Below are 25,379 nucleotides of genomic sequence, written 5' to 3' on the forward strand. Positions count from 1 at the left end.
CCACCACCCCTAATTTAATGACAGATTTGTTAAGCAAAAGAATTAGTACTAGCAAGAAACCTGGTACTAATCATGGATCTACCATTACATGATCATCACTAATCACTTCTATAAACCTGACTTTTCATCCATGAAAGAAATTTGAATGGAATGATTTTAAAGTAACTTGCTCAATACCATGAAAAAATTCTGTGAAATCCTGATTTGCAAACTGTGGCAAAAACTACTGGTTGACTTTTAATATTACCACCGGCCCCTTCTTATTACAAATACCTTGATTTTCAGTTAAGCATGAAGAGGAAAATGTTAAGTGGGACTTCTAGGAAGTATCTTTAGAAGGACTTGTGATGCCCCGAACTGAAACCATCTCTCCCCCTAAGGCAGAGCCAAGGGCTGAGGGCGGTAAATCAGGAGAGGAGACCAGCCCCCCTTGATTTTGTGAGGTGGTTCTCTACTGTGAGACTGCCAACCTCAACATCAGTTCTGCACGAGAAACTACTACACTGGCCTTCCTCGCCTTACCAGGCAACCCTGAGTAACATTCAAATATAGCACGAAATGTGAAAGCATAACTGTAAACATGAAAACAAGCACATAAACATACATACACAAATCAGAATCAGAATCACTGCTGTTTTATGATTTACATTTAAATCATGTGGTTTCCAATAACATTTTAAAATCTTTTCACCTGTAATAGTGGATAGATAGCTATTAAGTCAATTGGTAATTACCTTGGAGTTTAGAGAAGTGGGGCGTTTTTTAACTTGGCAGTCATCTGAAAAGAAAAACACCTTTGTACATTTTAGGAATTGCATATGCACATGTATGTAGTGGTCTTAATTCTCTACAAAGAAAACCAAATTATTTAAGACCCTAAAGATTACTGAGCAATATGGTTATTTGGTGGTAACAATTCCATCCCTCCAATAACAATTCCCATCCCACCAATGGAATGTAGTCTTCTATGTCTGCAGAGGGCCACGGTTCATAGCTAGTACGCAGCAGATCCCATGGCAATGTCTACTGAATAAATGATCAAACGTGGTTTCTTTTCCAGAGAGGGAATGATCATTAATAGAATTCTCAGACAAGTTATCAGTTTAAAATAAAACTATTATAAAATTTCTATCATCCTTATGGTAAAGTATTTTCCATGGTTTCTTATGTGCCCTTGTTTTTCAATCCATCACTGAGTTCACATCTCCAGGGTCAGTCCTTCTCTTAGGAATACAAAACCATTGTTGAGAACAGCTCATGAAATGATTGCACCTTGCTTTCCATGTGGAAAAGGAGTCAATTCTAATATGTCTTAAATAATAGAACACTAGGTCATCTCAATGGGTTAGATTATATCTCAGCAATCTAAATTGATTTAATAACTTTTGATGTTGTTACAAAAGAATCCTTGTCTCTCCATCTATTTTCTAACTGATGCCTTTCATTTGGCTATGTAAACAATGAGAACCAGTTCTGCAATTATCCCCTTAACAGGTCTCACACTAAAGACATTAAGAATTAGCAACAGAAAGAGGAGAATGTTAGAAAAACATCACTAATACCATTATCATAAATTTCAATTACCTTCATCTTCAAGAGGGTTAAATGACCTTTCATTCTGCAGAAGAACCTGTTTCAGTTCTTCTAATTCAGCATGCTCTTTGGCATACATTCTCTTCAGGTTTTCTACATGCTGAATCATTACTTCAACTGATTTACTAACCCGGCTTTCCTAGGAGGAAGGAAAAAGGGAACATTTATATTGCAAATACAATCTTGCTCTTCATTCCATCCCCACATACCACTAAAATGACAAAGTATTTTTCCTGTTTTTAAAAAAAGGCATGTATCTATCAGGGTAAACAGAACAGAAGAGGATGTGATGGCAAAATTTGAGAGTCTGTTAGTAGGAGGATAAGTGGTAAATGACCTATATCTAAAAAAGGCTGAACTCTCAAAAAAAAAACATCAAGAAAACCCTAGAAGCAATCTAACTTGTACCACAGAAAGCCCCAAAGACTCAAGAATTAGTGAACCTCTGAAATTGTGCTTAAAGGTAGATGTATGCACAGAAGACATGGTTGAAAATTTGTAAACCAGATCCCCCCAGGCCAAACAAGAAAGACTACAATGATTCAACACAGAATTAGATAGGGGGTATGGAAATCAGGGAGTAACAGAAAGTTGGTGGCGAATAAAACATTCTAAAAAGCAGATTTCAGCAAAATTCTGCATACTTATTGGTAATTATATATTCTAGCCGCTTTCCTCCTTCTAGCTCCCTGTGGTACTGGGCTTTGATTCTCAAGGCAGGCAGTTTGGAAATTTTCCTCTGAGGAATCTAACACCCCAAGGTGAAAGTCCTAAAACTACCAAGATTAAAAATACCCCAATGAAATAGCCTACCTTATGTGAAGCTCAGTGTGGCTAAATATTGTCCACACCCCACACACAGAGCTCCCGCTCAGCTGTCTGGGGGCGGCGGGGGGGGGGGGGGGGTGGGCGACAGTCCTCACATGCAGAGGAAAACCTCTAGCATGAAAGCAGAAAATTAAAATGCAGACTATGAAAATACAAAAAAGCCAACTGAAGTAAACTGCAGAAAATTTAAAACTTTAAGGAAACTATCAACATCTTTGGAGTTAAAAGTATTGCATCCATGAAATAAAAACAAGCTACATTAAAAAGGAATATCCACAAAATAAAGAACTCAGGAACTTAAAACATGACAAAAATAACAACTCATAGAAAATTTTCAAGATAAAGTTGAGGAAATCACCCTGAAGCTAGAGTTAAAAGACAAGGAGGTAGAAAAGAGATGAAAAGGGTAAGATGCACTTTCTAAATAGGAATTCAAGAACATATAGAAAACGTAGAAAATTTCCACAAAAGTAGAAGGGGAAGTAACTGAAGAAAAGTTCTAGAACTCAGAGATATAAGTTGCCAACTTGAAAATGTCCATCCAGTAGATGAAAATAAATCTATAACAAGGGAAGAAAGTAGACATAAGAGAACACTCTGAAAGCTTGTGGAATATTTTGAAAGCTTGTGGAAAATTAAAAGAAGTTATAAACAAAGAGTAAGGATGGCATCAAACTTCAATAACATCAGAAAAATCTGAAACAACATGATAAACATTCTAAAGGAAATGGCTTTCTGACCTAGAATCCTTTGTAAAACTGGACCATCCCCTATGATAATAAAGACATTTTCAGTTCTCTAACGTTTCAAAAAGTTGACTACTAATCATGCATTCTTTTTCTCAGGAAGTTACTAGGTAAGAATTTGTACCAATAGGAAAAAAAAAAAATAGTCCAGTCAAAAGGGAAGCATGAGATTCAGCAAATAGGATTCCACTTGAGAGAGAAGTGAAGGGATCTTTGTATAAAGATTTTCAATGCTTGTGTGGTCAGTCAACACACCAGCCAGTCCGGATTGCAACAGGTTGGAAATATCTGGAAACACCAGCTCCAAGAAGAAAATGATAGTATTGATGAATTTAAATGTATTGTGATACCTACACCCTCTAGAAGAGCTTGGGAATGAATGTGAGGTAATTAGACATGGAAATGTAAGCAAGTAGCAATCATGGCAAAGAAAATGATTAATTCTAGGAACAACATAAATTTGTGCAGAGGGGAAAATCATAATAGACTATGGTCTCTATGGACAGAATTTACAGTCATAGTTATGCTTACACATAATATAGATCTAGCATTATTCACTTATCTTTTTAACTAAAATTTTTTTCATGAAATTTTCCAAACAGATCCACACCTATCCACCAACCAGCTTCAAGAACTATCAACACTTTGACATGAATTTCATCTCTTCCCAATATTTTAATTATATTTTTTAAAATCAAGTGAACAGCCTACTCTTTCACTCTTAAATATTTGGGAATTTTTTTTAAAAAAAGGAAATCAAAATAGGAGGTGCATGTCCTTAAGCAACCACAATACCACAAGCCCATCTAAGAAACTTAGCAGAAATGCCCTAACATCAGCCAGTCTGGTTTTTATTAATCTGGGGAAAACAAAATGGTGGCTTAGATCAAGGCAGTAGCAGTGGCTAAGGAAATAAGTTTTGAATATATCTTGGCATTAGAGTGGACAGGATTTTCTATAGAATTGAATGGGGATGTGAGAAAATACTGATAAGTACTCCCAATGGTTCTCAGCCTAAGCAGTACAAGAACAGAGCAGCTTTTGACTGAGGTAAAGAGAATATGGATGGAGAAGGTTTTAGAGGGAGCATGAGCAGTTCAGTGGTGGATATGTGAAGTTTGAGTTGTTTATCAAACTTTCAAGTGGAAAAGTTGAGTTGGCAGTAATATATTCTAATCTGTAACCCATGGGAGAGGTTTCTGCTAAGCATGTGAATTTGGGAGTCAACAGCTGATTGCATAGGACCAGATGGGGACTGAGAGCAGATGGAGATCAGATGTGCAAGGGTGGAGGCCTGGGACCCATCAACAATAAGAGGTCTGGGAGGAAGGGTGCCACCCAGAAAGGAGCCTGGAAGGGAGTGGCCCATAACATAGAAAACCAGAAGAATATGGTGCATAAAAGCCAAATGAGAGTGTTTCCAGGGGGGAGGAATTGCTCAGCCATTTCTAATGTAGCAGGAGGAAGAAAGAACACGAGGAGTTGAAGCTGATTAGAGTTGCTTTCGGAGAGAATGGGAGCAGAGAAATCAGGCGGTAGCCAGATGAGACAGGGTCAAAAATTTTGTTGAAAGACTGCATTTGCGTGCTGGTGGGAATGACATGGTAGAGTGGGGGACGCTGAAGACAGAAGAAAGTGGGGAGGATAGAGGCCCAAGGCCCTGAATCATTGAGAGGGAATGGGATGTTGTATAAGGGCAGATGGGGGGGTGTGTCTTAGGATTAGAGACAATTTATGGTCAGTACTAGGAAGAAAGGTGAAGTATAAGGACTGGGATGCTAGTAGCTTCAGAGCTTGTGAAAGTTTCCTTCTGAAGGCTGCAGTTTTCTCAGTTAGGTAGTGAGTTAGGAAGCAAAGTCATTATTTGAAGGAGATGATGTGTGAGGACATGATGGTGGTTGGAGGGTGGAGGAGACTATGTGACCATGGTAGTTAGAAGAGAGGGAGGGTAAATGATAGGATACCCCAAGGACCTACTTGGAGTTTGTGATGAATTTCAAGAGAGCTCAGTCATCTCAGGGAGGATGTTCCAGCAATGCAGGGCAGAGCAGGTAGAGAAATGTATATAAATAGGATTGTAGATTTTCCAACCATGTAAAGCAAAATAAGGAGGGGAAGTTTATACAAGGGAGCAAATACTGCATTTGACATGGAATTTAAGTTTGGTTAGGAAAGAAGAGAATAGGATAAGAGAGTGAAAGGTTTGAGAGCAACGTTCAAGAGAAGATCTAGTCATCTTCATATGGGAAACCTACAAATATCTAAAAATGAAAATTAATTACTATGAGTGTAAGCATGTTATTTAGAGATATGGATGTAAATAAGGGCAAACCAAGAATTAAAGTTGTTTGTTCTGGAACACAGAAAATGGGGTTAAGAAGCCTTGTAGAATTGCTTGCCTTCTTACCCCTCCCCAACTCCATGTATACTAACTTTAATAAAAATAAAACAAAGATGATTATTCACTAATAAGGTGTTAAAAAGGAACTAGGATATTACAAATGTGTCACTAATGATTGAGCAAAAACTATCACCATGATTAAATGTCTCTTTATGAAAATGTATTTAAAGTTTGCTTAGCTATAGACTCATAAGATTAAAGTTTCCACAGGTTTGCCCACCAAGAAATCTTAAATGTCTTCATCTCTATGACTAAGTGTACAAAGATATACATACAAGGATGTTATAGCATCATTTATAATAGAAAAAATATCAAGAACACTCTGAAATAATCAAATATGGGATTGTTAAATGATGTATAATATAATCAACCAACAAAATACCAAAATGATGTGTATATATATTAAGACATACAGAATGTTATCTATGCTGTATGTTAAATGTAAAACCAGATTATAACACTATGGAGTATCTAGAAAAAATATCACAAAATGTTTATAATGACTTTCCTTGGGCAAGCTATTATTAGGCATTTTTATTTACATTTTAATGTGTGTCTTCTACTTTCCTTTGTTTTCTATATTAAAACAGAAGTATTGTACAGTCAATTTTTTTTTAAAAAAAAACCTTCTTCCCGAAAATGTAATCTATAATCTCAGGAGAATAAGTTCTCTTAGTAATTTTTTGTCATAACTAGAGAAATGGAGACACATTACCTGGTTAATGGCTCCCAACATTTCAGCCCTACTGGCCACACGGGCTGTGCACTGGCTGAGGAATGTTATACTCTTCTCCAGCTTCTTAATGACTTCCTGGACCTGGTTGTCATCTTCACAGAGAGGTGTTAAAGACTACGGAGAGAGCAAAATATTAAAAATCATCCTATTCAAGCATTAAACAAGTCACTCCAACACTGACTAACATATAAATGCATATGGCAATCAAAGTTCCATTATCTTGAAGAAAGTTAGAAAGATATGTTCACAAAAACAAATCCTAAATTAAGACATCTTAATTTTGTTAAGATATCCACAGTACCCAAATCAATCTATAGAGTCAATAATACAGTATTAAAATTCCAGTGGAATTTTTTATACAGAAATAGAAAAAATTATACAATTTACAGGGATTGGGAAATTCCAAGAACAATGGGAAAAGAGAATACCATACGAAGAGAACTAATACTTCAAAAGCATTAGAAGGGCCTCCCCTGGTGGCGCAGCAGTTGAGCGCTGGGCTGCGAAGCTGCCTGCAGCCTCTGCAGTGCCAGTTCGATCCCTGGCCACCTGCGAGGGTCCCACATGGCATGTCTCTCCTGCTGCGCCTGCTGCTCCCCTCAGCATTGTGATTCGTCAGTCTGTTCTGTTCTATTCCCCGCTCTGGCTCTGGTGAATTCTCTCACCCTCCCATGCTTCTGACTGTACCCAGTGTTTGTATAAATAAATAAATAAATCTTTTAAAAAAATGCATTACAAAATATATTACAAAGCTACAGTAATGAAAATAGGATGGTACTAGCATAAATATAGACATAATAGAGAGTAAAATAGAGAACCCAAGAATATACTCATTTATGGTCAAATTATCTTTGACAAGGATACCAATTCCATACAATAAAGAAAGGATAATTTCTCAACAAATGTTGGAAAAACTGAATGTCCATGTACAAAAGAGTGAAGTTGGATTCTTACATCATATACAAAAATTCAAACTGAAAAACCTAAGTATAAAGCCCAGACGAAAACACTGGGGAATAGCTTTATGACAGTGGATTTGATACTGATTCTTGAATCTGACACCAAAATCATGACAACAAAAGCAAAAAGTATAATCAACTTTAAAACTTCTGTATGTCAAATAACAGAATAAAAAGACAAGGTATGGAATGGCAGAAAATATTTGCAACTTATCTTGAATAGACTTGAATAGACTTTTTTCCAAGGACGATGTACAAAACAACATATGAGAAGAGGCTCAACATCATGTGTCACCACAGGAATGCAAATAAAAGCTACAACGATATACCACCTGTCCCTATTAGAATAGGTACCATCAAAATGACAGAACGAAGTGTGTTGGTGAGAATGTGGAAAAGTCGAAACCGTGGTGCACTGTTAATAGGATTGTAAAATGATGCAACCACTATGTAAAGCAATATGGTAGTTACTCAAAAAATTAAAAACCAAGCTAGTAAATAATCCAGCAATCCCATATCTGGGCCTATTTCTAAAAAAATTGAAAGCAGTGTCTCAAAAAGATGTTTGCATGTCCACATTCTTAGCAGCACTGTTCACAATAGTCAAGAGGTGGAAATAACACAAATGTCCCCTGATAAATGAATGGATAAATACATACAATGGGATATTATTTGGCTTCTAAAGGAGGGAATCTTTCACATGTTACAACATAAATGAACTCTGAAGACATAAGCCAGATACAAAAAGACAAATGCTGTATGATTCCATTCATATGAGGTAGCTAAAATAATCAGTTCACAGAATGGAAAGGTGTGACCAGGGCCAAGAGGACAGGAACAGGGGATGTCTCTTAGTATGGACTATCAGTTGCAAGATGAATATACTTCACACTGCTGAACTGTACACTTAAAATAGTTAATATGGCAACTTTTATATTGTGCGTTTTTTACCACAATAAAAAAACATGGTTTCTAAATTTTTATTTCCTTCTTCCAAAATTAGCCTTCTTGATTTTCCAACCCATTGCTAAATGTAAGGATAACAGCAGTTGTAATACTTCTATACACCTCCTCAATTTTTTTTTTTTTTTGCCTCATCCTGAATTCTTATTAAATCACATTTGGGTCAGACAGAGCTTGGTTCTGGGTGTTGGTTTAAGTTGTAGAAATAAACTCAAATTTTATTGAGTCTGTCCCACAGTAATTTTAAAGACTTTATTAGCAACATGACTCAGTGGGTGGCCCCTAGATTTCACGGTTCTCACCTCTAATAGTTTTAGACAATTGGTGATTTCTTGCTTTAAATTTTCTTCTGCCAAGTCACGGGATCTTTCTTCAAGTTTCACTCTTTTCTCCAAAGTGAAACAGTCACATTTAAAGGCCAATGATAATCTGAGAAATTCGGCCTGTTTCAAAATAATGTGAAGGTGAGAGGAGAAAACTGTGAAGGTGAGAGGAGAAAAATTAAAAGCCAGATCATACTGAAGCGTTTCTTGCTCCCGGCAAAGTAACACATAGACGCAGAAACTTTACCTGCACTGAGCCAATGTCAGGCCCAACAGACACCAAATGGATCAAGCATGTGCAAAAGCATGAAGCAATGAGCAGGTGACCTGAGACATTTATTTTTAATTCAAGAAAAAAACATTTGGTTTCAGCTCACCTCCACCTCCTTCTCGTTGGCAGAAGTGCTATAGGATAAGACAAAGAACTTACTTAAACCTGAGTCAATAGAAAGGTGAAAAGTAAAAAATCGTAGCATGCTGCGTGGAGAACTTACTTGTCATTTTGTCTAATGCTAACTGATTTCACAGTGGTTGCAGGAGGAGGGGAAACAGCTGTGCCTGTTAAAAAGACAACATATCATTTGGTTAAAAAGGCCTAACAGATAAAGTCACATTTGATCAAATGTTGTGTCCTCTCCACTAACAAAGGCATTTTATTGAAAAGAGTCTGAGACGATAGCTAATAATACATTTGCTTAAATATAAGAGGATGCTATGCTCTGCTACGGGGATCCTGTGGCAGTAAATTCACTGATTTCCATTTTAGCATGTGAGTGGTCCTTGAAAGATAAAGATGTTTCAGAGTCAAGGGACAGTTCAATTGTCCTCTCTGCATTTGAATGTTTATTTGATTTGATCTCAGGGCTATCTACATACAGTCCTCTGCCCCTTGCTCCTGTTCTGTCCCACAGCAGCAGCAGCAACACTAGTAATAACAGCCTAGTAACAGCAACAATGAATGTGGTATCAGCCATTTAGCACAGGCATACTCTCTGCCAGACCCACAACAAGCCTTTTTACAACATTTAGTGATACTCTTCATGACAACCTCACAAAGAAGATATTTGTTATTAAGAGCATTCAATTTACCCAATTTTTAAAAAAGATTTATTTATGCATACAAGAACTGGGGTGTCAACCAGAGATGCAGGGGCTGAGAAGATTCACCAGAGAGTGGGGAGCAGAACAGGCAGATCTACTGAAATACACTGCTGAGGGGAGCAGCGGGGGAGGCAAGAGAGGTCACTGAGCCATGTGGGTTGCTCCCTGGCAGGCCGGGGATTGAACTTGTGCAGCAGTGGCTGGTGGCTGGTTAAAGACAGTGCTGTCTTTAACCCCTGCACCAACAGGGAGGCCCTCAATTTACCCAATTCTTGGTAGTTACCAGAAGACTATGATCGCACTAGGCACCTGCACTCTTATGTTTACTGCAGCACTATTTACAATAGCTAAGATATGGAAACAACACAAATGCCCCAAAACAGATGAATGCATCAAGAAGATATCGTAGGAATACACAGGGACTACTACTCACTGATCAAAAAAGAATAACTCTTGCCTTTTGCAGCAACACGCATGGCTTATTTACTTTTAGGTGGGATACTGAAAATAATCTCAAGGTGGATTTCAGAATCTATTTATTTATTTTAAAAAGATTATTTATACATACATACATACATACATACATACATACATACATACAAGCACTGGGTACAGCCAGAAGCGTGGGAGGGTGAGAGAATTCACCAGAGCCAGAGAGGAGAACAGAACAGGCAGACTGACGAAATACACTGCTGAGGGGAGCAGCGGGCGGCAGGAGAGGTCTGTCGCCATGTGGGACCCTCCTCCAGTGGCCGGGGAGCAGCTGGGGATCGGACCGGCACTGCAGAGGCTGCGGGCAGCTTCACAACCCAGCGCTCAACTGCTGCGCCACCGGGGAGGCCCGGAGTTCAGAATTTACTACGAACATTAGCTTGATTCTAGGTTCAGCACAGGGCAATAGTTAGTGTAAGTACTCTGGGTCTTAATCATTAATGCAACACAAATGTAGATATCTGTAAATCATATAACTGGAATCAAGAATTGATTCTATTGGCTGATTTTATACATAGATGCAAAATTTGTGAAGATGCCTCATCTTTTTACCTGGGAAGCTTTCACTCAGAAAAATCTCAGCAGGGAACAATATAAAAGTTCACATGGCAGTTGGGACAGAACATTCCTTACCTTCTGTGGCACATTCTTTTTTATGTTCATGTATTGTTTCTGGTTCCTCCTGGGCTTCCTAAAATCATAAGGAGATTTTACTGCTGTACAGAGTGGAAATACTTCATAACCAATCATTTCCCAACTTCCTGTCCTCTCCTAACCCTACCCTATCAGAACATTCTAAGGCATACAAAGAACAGTACAAGGGGTTATGAGCAAAACAGGACTGGCCCCATGGGGGTTTCCAATCTGGTTGAGGCACTATGGACACTAATATTTGAAAAGCTGTAAAACTGACACCAGTTACCACAAAGCAAACTATCACTAGCTGCCAAACAAATGAGATATAGAGAAATACGTGCCCTGAAAGGGAGAGGGAAAGATCGTAACTTGAGCAGAAATGAAAGTCTGCAGACATGCAGGAGCTTGAAGGAGAGGGGAACACTGGATGGATGAAGAGGTCAAGAGTGGTGGCTTTTAGATGCAGCTTAACAGATGGGTTGTTGGGGGAAAGCTATGCTAAAAACTGCTAAGATTGTGTTCTGTTAGATGCTTACTCCATCTGAATACACCTTAAGGTCACCAACCAACTATCCTATAAAGGCATGCATACAATAATGAGTGCACAATGTGACAGGTTTCCCCTGCTCCCCGAAACTAGAACAGTCCTATTTGGTAGATTATTTTTGAGGTCTGGAAACAGCATTCCCATGGGATAATGGGGAACGTAATGGGAAAGCTCCAGATATACAATCATTTATATGCTGAAAATTATTCAGCTTTCTCCAAAATTTTCCATGAAGAAATCAATCTAAGACATTTTCTTGTTATTGTTACCATGCCATGTAGTTTTTAGACAATGGTAACTAAGATATTGATAAAATGTAACCAAGAATACAGACAAGGGACTGACTGGATCAATCCATCAACACTTAAATACTCTCAAGTTGTCTGAATCCTCCCTCAATCCCATGACCTCTTCTAGCCATGACATTGCCTTTTTCTACTGGCCTCCATGTCCATGTTTCTTCTGGAAGAGTTGTCCATGACTGCTGACTCCTGCTGTTCAGCCCCCTTTGTCATCAATACACGACTCTGCCTCAGTCCCCAACACCCCACCAGTTGGCACTGAACTCCCTATGGCCAAATCCAGTGGATCAATTTCAATCTTTATCTTACTTGACTTCACTGAGCATTTAAAATGATCTATAATCCCTTCCTTCAAGACTATTCTACCTTTAATGCCCCTCTCCTGATGTTACATTATCACCATAACAGCTCCTCAATTTCTCTTGCCAAGACCTTCGCTTATTGGATGACAGATCATCAAGAATCCACAATCCTCCCTGCCTGCCAGCCAGAGTCTTGGGAAATCTCATGCACACACTTGGTTCTTCGCGAATAACTCAAACATATGTTTGGTCCTTAAAGTCCCATGGATAAGTCTATGGATATGGGCAACAGACAGGCCTCCCCAAGATGCTCAAAACAGGTCTTCCCAAGATGAGTCCCTTTAGCTGGATAACCTCAAACTATAGTCCAGGAGGCCCTGCAGGCTCATGGAAACTTTTGCCACTCTCTTAACTGCCTACAAGATGTAAGTTGGGAGTCTTACCCAGATTTAGGGTCATAACCAGAAAATAGGGTCTACCAGAGAAACCTATTTGTGTGGCAGGGAAAATACCTGTTTACAAGCATCTGGTCTTCATCCTATGAGTCACCCTTTCCTGATCATGTGAGCGCCCTCCCTGACCCTGAAGGACCAAGCCCCTATCCCATTGCTTAGCTCAGGACATAGATTCCATTTTCCCCTCACTGACCTGCGAACCATACATATATAGTTAAATGTTTTGTTTTCTTCAACTAATATGACATTTATTTATTTGACCAGCGCAAGAAGAACCCACAGTGGTAGGAGGAAATTCCTCCTCCCCAACATGAGTATCCAGCTATACGTAAAATCTTACAGATGCACATTAACTGAAACTTGATTTATCTTAAATTTGTCTTATGCTACCCCACGAGTTGTTCTTTTCTTCCTACTTCCTGACATGTTATTCTATTCATTCTGTGGGTTAAGCCATAGCCTAGGTATTTACCTTTTCTCAGACGTGATTGTCAGTCACCATGTACCGGAATTCTATCCCTTGAATACCACCCAGATTAGTTTCCTGTACTCCCTCATCACTAAATGCATACTACCTTCATCTCTTATGTGAACTATTGCATCCCTATCAGTTCCTGGCCTTCGCTACTACATTTTTCTAATCTGTTAATTTGGAGTTTCTTTCCATCTCTTTTTAAGATGAGAATTTTTTTTCTCCAAAGACTATGAAAGACCAAAGGACTTGAATTTTCCTCTGACCATTTTTCCTAAGGGACAGCCACTCTAATGTGTGTTAAGCAACACTATCTACCTTCTGTTCTACATGGGACAGTCATTCCACACCACACAGCTTCACTCTCCCACTTCACACTGGAATACTGTCAATTTCTATCTACCTTATGCCTTAGATACAGAAGGCACAGCCTTCTCCTAACTTCCCAAGTTAGCTTACATGCATGCCTGTTTGGTGTAGCCCAATGGGCCTATCTACTGAGGGAAAATAACAGACACACACATACACACACACACACACTCCTGTACACATACAACTGAGGGACTAATATATAAGACCCTTAAAGAAATAAGTATTTGGTATCTCAATCTGTAAGTTGCTGTTTACTAATTATTAATTCCTATCAGTGCCATTAAGCTCTTTAATGAAAATAACTTAACTCTCTTTTTATCATCATTTACATAGTCATCCTTATAAAATTTTATAGAGGTTTGTTATGCCCATACAGTACCCAATACCACTCAAGGGGTATCTATTCCATGACACATCTCTCCCCACAAACATTTTTCCTTCATATTGACAATCCCACTAAAATTACTAATTGTATGGTTCTTCCCTTAATTGGAACACATCTTTAAGATACTCAGCACTGTTAATTCTGCCTTATTTATTAATGCATTCATTTAGCTAAGCTCTCCTCTATGGACAGATACTTAGCTTGCTTCCAGTACACATTTGATGAATAAACGTGACTGAATAAAAGAAAATCAGTGCAGACCCAGGAAGTCCTAGGTCTGATTTTATCCTATGACATTGACTAAGTCTCAAAGACACTTTGGGGTCAGCATCTTTGTCTATTAAATATCGCTATGATTCTATTAACTTCATAATATTTTGAAAGGATACAATGAGATCGTACTTTTAAGAGTATTTGTGAAGCCTCAATCCCACCATTATACCACATCATTACTTTTATATTCATTCCTTTACCTGACGAATCATGGTTTTGGCCTCATTCCCAGAGCCTTGTAGCGCAGAATTCTCATCATTGGCATTTCTGTCTGTGAGACAAAGGAGGCCACTGCAGTTAGGGAAGCAGTCACAAGAAAAGTAGGGAGAATTGGTGAGAGGGGCAAGATGGGTGGAGGACCAAATGGCAAAGGCCTTCATGTATAAGACAAAGTACATACGACAAAGCCTCACATGTGTCCACTGACTTAGAATCATGACCGATCAGCGGAGGCTTCCATAGAAGCCTTTGCAACAGAGTGGCTTTAAAGTCATTTTTTTTTTTACTGTGCTAAATGATTTCCTTTTATTGAGAGAACATTGCATTATATTACATAAATTTCAGGCTCAGTTTATTTTTTTTGAATTTCTTTAGTCTTTAAGATTTTTTGTTTCAGTTCTAAGAATTCTTAAATATACTTTTTTTTGGTTTAGATTTTATTCTTTTTTTTTTAATTTTATTTTTATATTCCCCTTACAATTGCAACTCCCTTATTTTGACCCCAATCCCTCCCCTCCCCACACCCCATAGAGTGTCTCTGGTTCATAGTTGTTTGTTGATTTTGATTTTTACTTTCTTATAGTTATTCATTTTCCTGGTCCCTTATTTAAGTTTTCTAGATTCCTGCTATGAGTGAGACCATCCGGTATTTTTCATTTTTCTTTCTGGCTTATTTCGCTGAGCATGATCCCTTCCAGCGCCATCCATGTTGCTGCAAATTGCATGTGTTTATCTTTTTTGAATTCTGAGTAATATTCCATGGTGTATATGTACCACATCTTCTTGATCCAGTCATCTATTTTTGGGCATTTGGGTTGATTCCAAAGCTTAGCTATTGTAAACAGTGCTGCTATAAACATAGGGGTGCAGGTGCTCTTTGGAGTTGATGTTTCTGTGTCATTTGGAACATTTTTGCACACAACACTAATGATAAAGGACTGATCACAAAAATCTGCAAAGAGCTGATGAGACTCAACAACAACAAAGAAAATAATCCTGTCAAAAAATGGGCAGAAGAGCTAAAAAGAAACTTCTCTGAAGGGGAAATACAAATGGCCAACAGGCATATGAAAAAATGTTCAACATCACTTGTAATCAGGGAAATGCAAATCAAAACTACCATGAGATACCATCTTACACCAGTGAGAATGGCACATATTAAAAAAACTAGCAACAACAAATGTTGGCGAGGGTGTGGAGAAAAAGGAACTCTCCTGCACTGCTGGTGGGAGTGCAAACTGGTCCAACAACTATGGAGAGCTGTGTGGAGATTTCTTGACCTGCTAAACATAGAGCTTCCATATGATCCAGCAATTCCACTCCTAGGTATTTACTAAAGTCATTTTTAAAGCTGCTACTGTTGCTGCTTTTTTTAAAATCCAGCATATTACTAGGATAATTATAGGAACTAGATGAAGGATGAGCAATTAGTATCTTAATAGCTTTTTTTATAGCTTGACAAACAGGTTTTTAAAATTTATATATGCAAGGTTGATAACAAAGTATCATATCTTTCTAAAACATGGTGTCACTCTGAATAAAATGTCATTGAACTAAGAAAATGCACTTTTCATCTATGCAATTGCATTTGTGATTCCTTTCAAGTCCATCTACTTTATTTGTACTATACTGCACTCGATGATTTTCCTCTTCATATGATCCAATGTCCTGAATTTGGCTCAGAGCAGCTCAACGATAAGGAACCATAGATAAGTCTTGATTATTTTAAAGATGAGAATAGGATGGACTATCTCTTTAAGCAGAGAAATAAGGACAAAATGGTAACTACTTTCTTCAGAAATATCCATTTTTTTTTTATAATTCTTACATCTTTGCACAATGTTTGCAATTTTGTTTTGGTTATATTGCCCATACAATTGCACCTCCCCCCTTATTTTGACTCTAGTTCTTCCTTTCCCCGTCCCTCCTTCCCCCTCCACATAGTGTGTCTCTGGTTTATAGTTGCTTGTTGATTTTCATTTTTACTTTGTATTAATTACTCTTTTTCCTGGTCTCTTATTTAGCTTTTCTAAATTCCTGCTATGAGTGAGACCATCTGGTATTTTTCTTTTTCTTTCTGACTTATTTCGCTGAGCATGATCCCTTCCAGCTCCATCCATGTTGCAGCAAACTGCATGAGTTTATCTTTTTTGATTGCTGAGTAATATTCCATTGTGTATATGTACCACATCTTCTTGATCCAGTCATCTATTTTTGGGCATTTGGGTTGCTTTCATAGCTTAGCTATTGTAAACAGTGCTGCTATAAACATAGGGGTGCAGGTGCCCTTTGGAATTAGTTTCTGTGTCCTTTGGGTAAATACCTAGAGTGGAATTGCTGGATCATATGGAAGCTCGATGTTTAGTAGGTCCAGAAATCTCCACACAGCTCTCCATAGTGGTTGGACCAGTTTGCACTCCCACCAGCAGTGCAGGAGAGTTCCTTTTTCTCCACAACCTCGCCAATATTTGTTGTTGCTAGTTTTTTTAATATGTGCCATTCTCACTGGTGTAAGATGGTATCTCATGGTAGTTTTGATTTGCATTTCCCTGATTACAAGTGATGATGAACATTTTTTCATGTGCCTGTTGACCGTTTGCAAAAAATATCCAATTTTCTTAATGAAATTTTAGTTTTCCTTTAAAATTTAAAACATAGCATAGGTGCAAATATATAAATACACACACACACACACACACACACACACACACACACACACATATATATATAAACTCAAAATATATGAATGTCTTATAGTGATAATTTTCCCTTCTATCCATGTTGGTGTAAGACCTAATTTCCCTCCCTGGAAACAATGTAATTTTTGTTGCATCTCCCAGAGAGATTTTACACATATGTAAAAATTTTATCCTAGCCTATTTTTCACAAGTGTTACACCTTTTTAAAGACAATAGTTCTTTGATATCAGTGCAAGAGAAAGCTTTCCTTGTATATGCGTTATGGATACATATCAATATTCCATCATATGATATAGCCTTCCACTGAGAGTTACCTTGTTTCCAATATTTTATCATTATAGAATAAATTTTCAGAAATCAAATAATTGTTGTATCACAGCACACACATATAAATTACAACAATTTAGGTTTCCTATAGTCATGAATGAAAATTTCTTTTTCCTTCACAGCCTTAGCAAAAGGTGATGTCAAATTGTTGCCTCTTGATCTCTGTGACAGTTGAAAAACCAGTATCTTGTGCAGTTTGAGTAAGTTTTTTCCTATTCAGTGTGAGGCTGAGTATAAAGGTATTTTTCAATTAACCCCTTTCTATAATGTTATAATTACTCTTCTGTAGTGCTTACTTCCCAGCTGAATGTCCAGTTAAAACAACAGGCTGAATTTTTCTCAGCTCATCTTTTTTGGAAGGAAGGGAGCTTACGCTTCCATAAATGCCAGGGATAACTGCTTTGCTTTCAGAGTCAAATGGCAGAAAAAGAACTAACAGCATCTAGTTAATTCTTCTGCCTCCCAAATTGACCATGCCCATCTGATGCATCCTTTTAACCTAGTAGGTTCTAATTAAGATTCTGAGCATTTTCTATGCAAGTGACTTCTCATCTGCACCACAGTTGAGATCCACTTGTGTTCAATCCATCTGTGCCATAAGGAAATGTTTAAGTCCCATCAAAATATATTGTAATTTTGTTCTATCTACATAATTGGGATTAAAAAGGTAACATTATGATACATTGTCACCTCTTAGCAACTTTTCCCTAGACCATGTCTTCAAAATTCTTTCAAATGTTACCAACAGCTATTGAGGACAACCCCTCCTGCACCTTACAGATCTGCTGGGAGTCCTGGGATGGAAACTATCTTGAAGCTCAGCAGCTTACCTCTGATCTTTATCGCAGCAGAAGCTGATTGTGTGTCCTCCTCTTTCTCACAGAGTGATTTACAATCAAGGTCACCAGAAGCCATATTCAAAATTTCTGATCCAGCATCTATCAACAGGAAGAAACTAACAGCCTGAATATTATGCAAATGGTGTATTTGCCCACGTCCTTTCCATCTGCACACTCTGCAGCAGATCCTAGGGCATCACGCTATAGTTTCCAACTGACATCCACTCTGATCCCCCTCAGTCCACTCACCACTGGAAGTCACAGTGCTCTCTGAGGAAGCAGCGTGGCCAGGAGAAGGAAGTGTGGTATATTCCCTGCCAAAAGAGTAGAAGAAACATCTTTGGAGTGTCCAAAGAACTCTCTTGAAAATTAACTGAACACACATACAAATGTGAACACACAAGCAGGCAGACCTGGACTGCGGCAAACTCCCAGAACATGAGCTGCTGACACCATCCTCCTTAAAAAAAAAAAAAAAAAAAGAGGAAAAAAATTCAACAATCTGACATTTTCCATTCCAGAGAGGTTGTTCTAAGCAAATATTTTCATATAAATTTAAACGAATCCATATTTATTTTGCTCTTTTGGAGAGGAGAAAGGGGGGGTGGTAGGGCAGATTGATGCACATACTCCCTTAAATCTGTACTTGCAAAAAAAAAAAATTCCAATTTTAAGATACTTACAAGTCTGATATTTAAAGAAAACCTGATAAATTCTTGGGCAAAACAAATTCTAAACTGAAAGGGCAGGTAGAGTTTATTTCATGAACTTAAGTCAAATTTTCTTCAAACAGAACATTCTATGTGGGCATCAAACAACCTATTTACAGAAATATTATTCAACTTCAAACTTTTGACCTGTGGTTTAAAAATGGTGCTCCACTTTCGCTAGACAGATCATACAGTTTAAACTTAATCCAGTTCTCAAAGATGTGAGAGATTACATCTAAATCAGCACCTAATACTGGTGCTCAAAAGAGCTTAACAAAATTGTAGTTCCAGGCCGCGACGGCAAGTGTTTGAAAGTCTTGTTCAGAATTCTTAAATCTCTGTCAGGAGCTCCTAATTTGGGGGAACTACAGGACATTATAGTAGATAAGTCTCAAAAAATACAGTGTGAACATATGTTCCTTTTTCAAAATGTATATTTTTTACAATTACTTGATTTATGTAGGAAGATAAAATGTAATAATTAAAACTGAAAGCATTTGGAGATAGCAAAGGAAAAACCCACACGGACATTGAAATATTTCATAATCAAATATCAACTAATTAATCGCCACCATCAGCAACAGGTTTCTAAAGAGGAACATTTTATAATACAGATACAATTTAGAATCTATCCGAGAAATTACTGACTATAGTGACAGAAAGTAAAGGTTTTGCACAAATTTGCTGAATATGTCGTTACCCAGAATAACAACAGCAGCTTACATCTGTTCAGTGTATGAGAAGACATAAACCCCTTGTATTTATCACCGCATTTAATTCTCCCAACGTTACACAGTGGGTTCAACAAGAAGAGATTTGCTTGTGTTCAGGTAAGGAAAATAAACCAGTAAATAAAGTAATTGCCCCACAAAATTCAGAGGTGAAGCCAGCTTATGAAATGGATCAGGATAAATATAGTGTTGTCTCTACAGTTGAAGAACCACCTCTGAGATGTCCTATCCCAAGTACTGGAGAAATGAATACTTCCTGATTATTGTCTGAGGTGGGCAAAGGACTTAACTTTAAACTTTTGCAATGTTCACCTCAAATACTGGGAAAAATCCACCACCTTGCAAAGCAAGAATTTACACTGACCCTCCTCTCCACTGAACGAGGGCATTCTCTATCCCAGCTCATCTCTGTTTGAAGTGCATTTGGGTCAGACCACACGGGACTGAAAGAAACCCCTGGTAACATCAGTTTAATTCAACTTTTATCAAAGACCCTCTTTTGGGCCTCTTTTGGGTTGAGTGCAGCGCTGTGAAGCTGTCCGCAGCCTCTGCAGCGCCGGTTCCATCCTGGCCAGTGAGGGTCCCACATGGCGAGGCAGACCTCTCCTGTCTTTCCCGCTGCTTCCCCTCAGCAGTGCATTTCAGTCAGTCTGCCTGTTCTGTTCCCCGCTCTGTCTCTGGTGAATCCTCTCACCCTCCCGTGCATCTGGCCTGTACCCCAGCTCTTGTATAAATAAATAAATAAATCTTAAAAAAAAAAAGACCCTCTTTTGCTCCAGAAAGGGCTGAAGACACACAACACAGTCCTGATGCAGAGCTGCTGACAGGCCAGTCAGAAAGACAAATACCCAAAACACAGACTTTAGAAGGTAGAAGCAGACCAAAAGGGGTATGCACAGAACAGAAGAGAGTGGGGCAGTGTTTGGATTAAATTTGGAAGAGAAATTGTAGCTTATACAGAATAGACAGTTAAATGAGGATGACCCTGTCCTTAAACTACTTTAAAAGATTGTGTTAATAATTATCCTGTGCTAATTCAACTATATTCATCTATCATGAACTTACAAAATAGAAAAAAAATTCAGTGAAACCTTTCTTTGTATATCAGTTTCTTTGTATATCCTACTTCATAAAAATCAACAAGAATAATTTCATAATAAAAAAAATCAAGTCCATTTAACATTCTACTAACATTAAACATTTGTCACTTTGTGTGGCTTAAAATAACATTTCTTATTTTGCTTTCACTAAAAAGCTAACTTGTCTGAAAATCACTTCATCTCACAATTACCAGGGTCCTGGATTCTCATATTTTAACTGAGGACGTCTGAAGAAAGTATGGTGCTTACTCCCTGTCCCATTAAACTAGTTTCCAATATGGAAGAAAAGGAAACACCAGTCCTGTAAACATTTTTTAAAACTAATTATCATCACTATTTAAAGTCAGAATAATAAATATAGAAAAATAGCTTGCCTCCATTATGTTACAAATGAGCATCAATTGTGGAGACGCTGTCTACAAGCCCTGTATGGGAAACATTTTAGTGAGAAGCCTGTTGACCAAGTATGAATTGATTCAACAAGTAATTCTATGATTTTGGAGAAACGTCATGCATTTAGTAACCACACAACCATACGTGACTATGGAGCTCTGGAACAGTTACAAGGTAAGCAATTGGCTATGACTCCCAATTCATTTCCCCCTTCCTGAATCCCAGGAATGCAGCAGGAGCCCCAACAGACAGCACAGCTCCATGCTAGCTGATGATGAATTTGCTCTAATAACATCTTTTGTTGATCCTTTTTATAAGACTAACCAGACAAAAGGAGATTTTTTTTTTTTTTCAAACTCTGGGTGGTGGTTAGTGAAGGCTGGATGGAGACATAGCTCCTCGGGGTATCTGGGTGTGGGAGGTAACCACCCACAACTTCCACCCACTGGGCTCTCCTTTCAGCATCAAAAGTCACCCCTCTTTGAACCTGCACTCCCGTTCCACAAGGGAACTAACTCACACACAGCAACTGGGAGACCTGGGCAAACCACAAACAAGAAATCTAGTGAGTATATTTTTTTTAACCAAGCGAAATCAAGAATTAATGAAATACTAGGCAAAGAGAGGTCCGATGAGGGACTGACTTACCTGGAGCAAAAGCCTGGAGTCAAGGACTGTGACACAGGCTGACAGCACAGAGCAGGAAGCGTGCTCTTCCTGGCCCAGCCATTCAAATATCACCGGCATGACACTGGCATGGAAATCTGTGGTCCAGCCCATTTGTTTCTGGCAGCACAAGTCAAATGCAGGGTGGGGTACCCAGGCACCCACAGAACAAAGCCAGGCAGCTTCTCCCAGGGGCTGGGTGAGCCACATAGGCCACACGAACACCCTCAGCAAGCAGTCCTGCTTCAGTACTTAAGAAATGTCAAGAACACTAAGAATCCAGGAGAGTAGGAAGGGCCATTAATGGGTTTATAGCTAACTCCTGGGGTTATTTTTAGATGAAATGTGACTTAAGCTGTAAATTAAAAAAAATTATTTTTACTGATGTAGCACTGGTTTATAACATTATATAGGTTTCAAGTGCATCGCCTTATCAAGCAATGCCCGTGTTGATCATAAACCTGTGTATGAATAAGCATTCATATTACCATTGTAATTTTTTTAACTATTGCATCTAATTGAGATATAAATGCTGCTCAAATAAAGGTGATTTTCTTAGAAAAAGAACAATGGAACAAAAGTTGTCTATATGGACTTCTAACTGGGTAAAAAAAAACTCCCTGACTAGACTCCACAGTGTCAAAGTTCCAAAAGAGAAAGAATGTAAAACTCGTAGTCAAAAGAAAGTTCAAATGCAAGAGATGCAATTTTCCTCCCAGGTTTTTTTTTTTTCCCCTTCTTTTCAATTTCTAAATAACCACACCCTCAGCTCTAGAAGACACACCCACCACTAGGAGGCTCATTTATAACACAGTTATCAGTCAACTTGCACAGCTTCCAATTTTGCAACTAGCAAATGTTATTTGTTCTCCAAGGTTATTAAAGCTGCACCCACACACAGCCTGAGAGAACAGGACAGATAATGGCCAGAAAATCTCCTGAGATATTTTTAAATTGATTCTGTCATTTGCCTCACAATTCACCCTCTCCTAGTGACAGCCAATCTTACACAAAAGCATGTAATAACATGAAGGACACCTCAAAGGGCTAGCAAGACACTATTTGCTGTATGTGGCTTTTTCTTTTCTTTTTGAGCAGTGAAAGACAAAACAGAGATAATCACCTGCATTTCTCCTGACCTGTGACAACAAGGTTCCTTCTGAGCTTCATCCTGCTGAAAATTCTGATTCTGGGTGATAGTTTCTGCTGCTATTTCTGAGTGTTCAGCATGAATCATGTACTTTATGAAATATTATAAAGTGTCTTGGGGATCAGGTCTGAGATTCAAGCAGAGCAGAGAGGAGAATCAGTTTCAACATCTTGGAATTTTCATGAGACTTCTTAATGCTGGAATATCTGGGGGCACATACCAGGGCCAAATCACCTGTCCAGAAACCCTGGGTTGCTATTCAGACTCCACGGGAACAGTGAATAGGAATGATGATGGTAGAATCAGAGACAATTAGGCCCTGGGGAGAAACTGCCAGGAGTGAGGAAGAACAGAGGCAGGAGGACCAAAGGAACTGGATGGAGTTGTGGATGCAGCAGGCACACCTGACACAGCGGGAGGCTGTGCACCTGACCATTGGACCTCCCAGGCCCACAGGTTCATTCATCCATGTGCCCCAAAAAGCAGAGGATAATTTCAACAACTGCATCACCAAGAGCCTACCCGATGCCACAGGAGGACTCTCTGCACATGCCAGAACAAGAAGGGAGTGCTCACTCTCTGCTGCCCAGAAAGACGAGACTACACAGGTCCAGGCAGAGCTGCAGGGTTAGCCATGGAGCAGGCAGGGCCTGTGAGCAGCGTGGACCATGAACAGAAAACCTGCAGAGATGTGAGTGGTGAAACAACTTCCTCCATCTACAATCATTCAAGAGACTCAGTGTCCTCTGGGCCCCATGAGCTGATAAGGCCTGAAAGACATCGGGAGTGATTATTTTGCACCCTTTGAGCTTCCTGGAAATGTTCAAAAGGGACCCCAAGGGAAAGGAGGCCTTCCTATACATCAGCAAATGGAGAGACAGAACAGCGAGATGTGACCTCATATATAACCTGCTTGGTTTGTCTTCATGGACTGGCTAGGCCAGAACTTTGCAGACACAGCTCTGTGTATGCAATTATGTGATCTATGTATGTGGATATATGTGGGTTTGAATCCTCCACAGAACTCTGCAACACAACAGTTGTTTCACAGGAGACACAAGCACATTCAGAGAGGTTAGGCCACTTGCCCAAGCTCACACAGCTAGTAACAGCCTGTCTCAATTCCAGGACTTCTTTAATTCCAAATCTATACCATATGCCTAAAAGTTCTAAGACTGCTGGGGAAATTTTCAAATAAATACAAAAGTAGGCAGAATAGAGTTGTTAATCTTTGTGCATCCGTTCTGCAATATCAACAACCAATCAACCAGTGCCAGTCTTGTTTCATCTCCACTGTCGCCCACAAAGCCCATGCCTGCATTGCCTGGAAACAAATCCCAGCATCCTTCCATGCATATTTCAGTTAGAATCTCTAAGAGATAAGGACCAGAAACATTTGATTTTCTTCTTTCATCTCTACATCAAAATAACCCAAATAAATGAAATTATTGAATTTGTAAAGCAGCTCTATGTTACATCCCCAGAAGTGTCTCAAACTGGTACTCAAATTGTGTTAACCACAGGTGTTCTTTTCCAGAAATGAATCATATTAGGACTTTTGTTCACTCAAACATCTTTTTAAAAATACTGATGTTTTGGGCCTCCCCGGTGGCGCAACAGTTGAGCGCTGGGTTGCAAAGCTGCCCGCAGCCTCTGCAGCAGCGGTTTGATCCCCGGCTGTTCCCCGGTCACCGGAGGAGGGTCCCACATGGTGTGCAGACCTCTCCTGCCGCCCGCTGCTCCCCTCAGCAGAGTACATCGTCCGTCTGACTATTCTGTTCCCCGCTCTGGCTCTGGTGAATTCTCTCACCCTCCCGCGCTTCTGACTGTACCCAGTGCTTGTATAAACAAATAAATAAATAAATCTTTAAAAAAAATAAAAATACTGATGTTTTAAACAATTATAAATCAGAGACATGCTGCAGGTGAGGAGGAGGGAGAGGGATCAGAGGGAGGGAGGGAGGAGCACAGGGGACTGAGGTGATGGTGTACGGGTGCATTTGGGAAGGAAACTCTATGGGGACTACACCTGAGGGGGTGGAGAAGCAAATATTGTTTAAAAATGAACAATGATGTAAAAAATAAAAAATTAAAAAAATACTGATGTTTTATCTCACATTGGGCTTCCTAAAGAAAGTGCTAGAATAGAGCTTCCTCTGTGAATTTGAACACAAGTCCACAGGAAAGGACAAGGTGGTCAGGTAAGCACAGTCTCATTCAGAGGCGACTCTCAGGGGGTTAAGTAGACCCTGCAGGGAGTGAAAAAGTAAGTAAACAGGCATTCAGCATATACAGTGGTGAGCTTTTGGACACCACATGCATGCAGAGTGCTAGATGCATGTTCATTAATGGCCCAGTAAAGTCATGCCCTGCCAAACTCAGACTCTAATGCAGGAATAAGCCTAAGAAAATGAAGAACTGCAAGGCAAGCAGAATACAGGCAACACGAAGCGACGTCAGGGTCACTGAGATCTGAAAGAAGGGAGGGACCTTATATTTTCCTGAGTAGATAGTTGAGAAATTAGGAAAATGAGGCTTGAAAAATAAGACTTTTCAGTTACACAGAGCTAGAACTTGGAAAAAACCCAGTCTCTGGATTCAAATATGATTTCCACCCCCAAAAGGACAAGGGGTGCTTGACTGTCAGCATTTCTTGCTG

General features: G+C 39.0%; 2 protein-coding genes across 14 annotated transcripts in view; one reads left to right on the top strand and one right to left on the bottom strand.

The window, feature by feature from the left end:
• Nucleotides 1–20,443, top strand: part of DNAI7 (dynein axonemal intermediate chain 7) — an 84,969-nt gene extending 64,526 nt beyond the window's left edge. For 8 of the 13 annotated variants that reach the window (XM_037514214.2, XM_054696372.1, XM_054696371.1 and 5 more), the window contains one exon: nucleotides 18,015–20,441. The gene's annotated coding sequence lies outside the window, so the exon portion shown is untranslated. Of the gene's footprint in view, nucleotides 1–3,769; nucleotides 3,889–17,253; nucleotides 17,332–18,014 lie in introns of those variants that run through there. The other 5 variants (XM_037514210.2, XM_037514213.2, XR_008552243.1 and 2 more) reach the window with 4 other exon arrangements.
• Nucleotides 1–25,379, bottom strand: part of IRAG2 (inositol 1,4,5-triphosphate receptor associated 2) — a 94,656-nt gene that overhangs the window by 2,922 nt on the left and 66,355 nt on the right. The window contains exons 21-31 of the mRNA XM_054696364.1: nucleotides 18,384–18,430; nucleotides 18,220–18,284; nucleotides 17,962–18,069; nucleotides 14,087–14,157; nucleotides 10,776–10,833; nucleotides 9,044–9,107; nucleotides 8,927–8,954; nucleotides 8,529–8,669; nucleotides 6,284–6,418; nucleotides 1,585–1,732; nucleotides 735–778 (exon numbers count right to left, since the gene is read on the bottom strand). Coding sequence (XP_054552339.1) covers nucleotides 735–778; nucleotides 1,585–1,732; nucleotides 6,284–6,418; nucleotides 8,529–8,669; nucleotides 8,927–8,954; nucleotides 9,044–9,107; nucleotides 10,776–10,833; nucleotides 14,087–14,157; nucleotides 17,962–18,069; nucleotides 18,220–18,284; nucleotides 18,384–18,430 — 909 coding nt within the window. The remainder of the gene's footprint in view (nucleotides 1–734; nucleotides 779–1,584; nucleotides 1,733–6,283; nucleotides 6,419–8,528; nucleotides 8,670–8,926; nucleotides 8,955–9,043; nucleotides 9,108–10,775; nucleotides 10,834–14,086; nucleotides 14,158–17,961; nucleotides 18,070–18,219; nucleotides 18,285–18,383; nucleotides 18,431–25,379) is intronic.

This window comes from Talpa occidentalis, unplaced genomic scaffold (assembly GCF_014898055.3).
Source record: "Talpa occidentalis isolate TD23 unplaced genomic scaffold, MPIMG_talOcc4v2.1 talOcc4.16, whole genome shotgun sequence".
Taxonomy (NCBI): Eukaryota; Metazoa; Chordata; class Mammalia; order Eulipotyphla; family Talpidae; genus Talpa; species Talpa occidentalis.